Source organism: Triticum aestivum, chromosome 2D (assembly GCF_018294505.1).
Source record: "Triticum aestivum cultivar Chinese Spring chromosome 2D, IWGSC CS RefSeq v2.1, whole genome shotgun sequence".
NCBI lineage: Eukaryota > Viridiplantae > Streptophyta > Magnoliopsida > Poales > Poaceae > Triticum > Triticum aestivum.
Window position 1 is genome coordinate 494,839,929 of NC_057799.1, and position 4,235 is coordinate 494,844,163.

At 54.4% G+C, this 4,235-nt stretch overlaps 1 protein-coding gene across 1 annotated transcript; it reads left to right on the forward strand.

The window, feature by feature from the left end:
* The first annotated feature begins 1,733 nt into the window (after window positions 1–1,733).
* Window positions 1,734–3,087, forward strand: LOC123054058 (homeobox-leucine zipper protein HOX22). Its single transcript, XM_044477722.1, has 2 exons — window positions 1,734–2,287; window positions 2,389–3,087. Exons 1-2 carry the CDS (start codon window positions 1,856–1,858, stop codon window positions 2,716–2,718), a joined length of 762 nt encoding a protein of 253 aa, XP_044333657.1. The 5' UTR covers window positions 1,734–1,855; the 3' UTR covers window positions 2,719–3,087.
* The last annotated feature ends 1,148 nt before the right edge of the window (window positions 3,088–4,235 follow it).

Genomic DNA, 4,235 nt, shown 5'->3' on the forward strand with positions numbered 1-4,235 from the left:
CTCCTGGTCCCGGTCGCCTAACCTGTCCGTGTAATAACTGTGCCTTCTGCGTACCTTGCACACCTCTCCCTCCTAGAGCCTGCTACCGCACTCGAGTAAGTTATCGCCGCGATTAATCACGGTGGTCACCACGGACAGCTACTCAGCTGCGCCGCTTGGGCGCACACGCGCGCGGCGCGCCGGCTCGATCTCCTCCCTACCCGCGAAAACTTGATCGCACCACTTTTCGTTTCTGTGAGCGTTTGCGTTTTTACCTTTTTCTCGGAAAAAAAACTATCACTATTCGTTTTCGTTTCTGTGAGCGTCATCGCCGCGTTTATCACGGTGGTCACCACGGACAGCTACTCAGCTGACCCTGCCCGTGCATAGCATAGCAGCTCGGCGCCGCTTGGGCGCCACAGATGGGCGCACGCGCGCGCGGCGCGTCGGCTCGATCTCCTCCCCTACGCGTGAAAACTTGATCAACGTTTCTTGACGGGATGAACTACCAATATTCGTGTCTCTGAGCGTTTGCGTTTGTACTGTGTTTCTCAGAAGAAAAAAACTATCCATAGTTCGGATGATCGATACAAACCGGCAGTGGCATCTTTGCAGGGTTATCAACTTTTGTGTCGTGCTACTGCGGCTCGAAATGACCTGACCCCCGCCGTTACCGAAGCCGGAAGAACTCCACCAGCGCACTAGTAGCATTCAACAAATAAAGGCAGTTCAGTCGCACCGGGTCACCGCTTTTAACTTACCTGATCTGCTCTAGCACGTTTGGATCGTGGGAGGTCGGGGGCAGCGAATCGCCGGCCTCCGGGTGGAAAACGATCGATCGGGGATAACCTCTGCTCCCCGCACTGACCCCCAAGTGCTCGCCTATCACCTTCACTTCACTCACCGTATCTATCTATCCTGAGTTACCATGATGTCCCTTCCTTCCTGGTAAACGATCAATGGAGTAAACTAGTGGAGCGCACAACGACAACAGGCGACAAGACCGGCCAACGCGACGAGCTAGCTTGCACTCGTAGCTAGCTATTGTGGTGTGTGCATCGGCCCGGTCGTTGGAGCCCGGCGAACGGGACAAACGCGGCGCGCCACCTCGACGCCCCTTCCGGCGGAAGCCCCCGCACACCTGGCGCCGCGACGGCGACGCGTGCAGCCCCCGACGGAGCCGCGCACGGCCATTGGTCCTACCTGTTCCTCCCCCCGCGCCCGTCCCCGTCTCCCCGTGGAACACCAAGGCGCACACCTTTCCACCACCCATTGGCGGGCAAGCCCGCCCCATGATACACTACCGGAGTAGTACTACGTAGTGCTGATCCTTTCTCGTGCAGCCGATCGATCGGTTCGTGTACATGAAAACGCGAGAAGTGGACAGACAGAGAAGAAAATAAACGAAAAGAACACGTCTGGTCGACTTATAATTTGCAATCCGTAGGCCGGAAGGAAGCCTTGAATGAGCGGGAGGAGGAGGAGAAGCAAGATCTTTGCACCCGTGGCCACGTTTCGGGTGCGGATCTCGAGGCGGGAGGATAGACATGGGGGCGCCGTGGTGGGCACAGCCTCTGGCGCCGCTGGATCCGCGACACTTGGCCCGGGGCACGAAAGCGGCTTTCGCTCGGTGTCAGGCCGCGTGGGCCCCGGGCGGGGAGGTTTCTTTATCCGCCGTCGCGAAGACCACATGTTCGCATCTCGCGCAACGCGGACACGTAACGCCGTCCGCCGGTATAAAACGGGCCTCCCGGCGCCGAGAGGCAGAGGAAGAGGAAGGAACGGACGGCATAGCGTAGGGAGGGGATCCATCCAACAGAGCAGAGCAGAGTAGCGACCGGTCGGAGCAGAGCAGTGGCCCACCGGGTCGGTTGACATGGATTACCACCAGCAGCAGCAGTTCCTGATGCCCCCGCCCGCGTCGCTGCCGGCGCAGCAGCAGCAGCTGTGCGCGCCGATGATGGGCATGGACATGGAGATGGAGATGGAGGAGCAGCTGTGCTTCGTGGGGAGGGGCGGCGGGGGTCGTGGGGCGGAGAGGAAGCGGCGGTTCACGGAGGAGCAGATACGGTCGCTGGAGTCCATGTTCCACGCGCACCACGCCAAGCTGGAGCCCCGGGAGAAGGCGGAGCTGGCGCGCGAGCTGGGCCTGCAGCCGCGCCAGGTGGCCATCTGGTTCCAGAACAAGCGCGCGCGGTGGCGCTCCAAGCAGCTGGAGCACGACTTCGCCGCCCTCCGCGCCGACTACGACGCCCTCCACTCCCGCGTCGAGTCGCTCAAGCAAGAGAAGCTCGCCCTCGCCGCACAGGTAAATATATCCGGCAAAGCTAATCGCTTCGCGCGTATTCTTAATTTGATCTTCCCGATACTTAATCCAGCTGCTAACTGTACGTACGTACGTGTGTGCAGTTGCACGAGCTGAGCGAGAGGCTGAGGGAGAGGGACGGCGGCGGCGGTGGCGCCACCGCCAGCAGCAGCAGCTGCAACGGAGGCGGCCAGGAGCTGGACGACGACAAGAGGAACGTCGTCGCCGGGTGCGTCGACGTCGAGCCCCCAGAGAGCTGCGTGCTCGGCGGGACGGCGTGCGCCACGCCGGCGGACGTCTCGGCGTCGGTGGAGTCCGAGTGCGACGACCACCTCCGCTACGACGGGGCGGTCTTCCCGGAGTCCTTCTGCGCCACGCCGGAGCTGTGGGAGCCGTGGCCGTGGCCGCCCGTCGAGTGGAACGCGGTGGCTTGAAGCCGCGGAGTAGTATATACATGTTGTGAACCCACGTAGGCGGCTTGTGTGTGTAGCTTCACGTACGTGCATGTTGTGCTCGATTTCTCATCTGGCTGGGGATACATGTGAGAGGCGAACGGGGACGCGGCAATGTCGGGTGGGTCCGTGTGAATGTAAGATAGAGGATGATGCACCTGAATCGAAAGAGAAGTGACCGAAGTGATGAAACCATGGAGGCGACCACCCAGCCAATGGGATCAGTGATTCGGATGCTGCTAAAATGTTGCCACTTTTAGTAGAGATCATTGGTAGAGTTTGCATCAGCTCTTCTGTTTGTCGTTGCTCCCGCTGTGAATTCAAGTGTTGGAGGCAGGATCGATCCATCAATTGATAGTAATATAAAATACTGCTTCTCAATTTTAGGATCTTGCGTAGAGCATCGGCAGTAGGTTCTTGTCTAGGAGTCTCCAAACGTTCATCATGGTTAGCCGTTTTGCTAATTAACTTTCTGCAGCCTGCTTTTAGAAAAAACTTAACATTAACGCCTGAAATTGCACTATTTTAGGGTGTGCAACTTTAGACAAAATTTGCTACAATATGTGTTTTGTAGGTTATATGTAGATCGACTTAGAGATAAGTTTGGTTAAAGCCTGATTCAAAACCAAAGAAATGTGACTGATTTAAGCAAAGTTCAGACACCGACCCATCGTTTAATTTGAGTTCAAATTTCAACGGTTTTGATTGGTTTGCTAATTGTTAGTAAATCATCCTGGAAAAACAACATGTTGCTATTATGTTTTCCGTCACTTTTGCTTCTAATTTTTTTGCAAATGTTAGGGCAACACTAGTCGGTCCCTCAAAAAGGGTTAACTACTCAAAATATCCTCTTTCAAGGAGTTAACTGCACCTAAACAAACTCCTATCCGGCTAACTCCTAAAAAATTTCAGGAGTTAAGCCCAAGGGTGAATTCCATATATGCCACTCAAAACTTGCCCGTACCTTCATCTGCCATTGGAAATTTCCCTCTCCCAAATATGCCATTGAAAATTTGCACCGTGTACAGATATGCCACTATGGCCAGTTTGACCGTTAGTTGACTGTCAAGTGGCATGTGAAAAGACGACTTTGCCCCTGTACTGTAGTGGCGACATACTGTAGCATTCCGAACAAATTTGGCCAATCTCGAATTGCGGGGCGTCCGTACTGTAGCGACGATATACTGTAGCATCCGAACAAATTTGAAATTCAAACATTTTTTTTGAATTTCAAAATAAATCTCCGTAATTTCAAATTCTGAATTCCTAACACTTTTTTTTGAAAAAATTGTTCGCAATTTCAAAAAACTAGCATTTTTTTGTAAAAGTGGACGCTACAGTACGTGTGCCCGCAATTTCGAAAGTGATCAAATTTGTTCGGAGTGCTACAGTGTATCGCCGCTACAGTACCAGGGGCAAAATCGTCTTTCCAAGTGCCACTTGACAGTCAACTAACGGTCAAACTGACCATAGTGGCATATCTGTGTGCGGTGCAAATT

Excerpts from the sequence above, each read along its gene's own strand:
- LOC123054058 (XM_044477722.1), top strand. The coding sequence starts at position 1,856 with ATGGATTACCACCAGCAGCAGCAGTTCCTGATGCCCCCGCCCGCGTCG. Across the intron at positions 2,288-2,388 it reads AGCTCGCCCTCGCCGCACAG|TTGCACGAGCTGAGCGAGAG; the intron begins GTAAATATATCC and ends ACGTGTGTGCAG.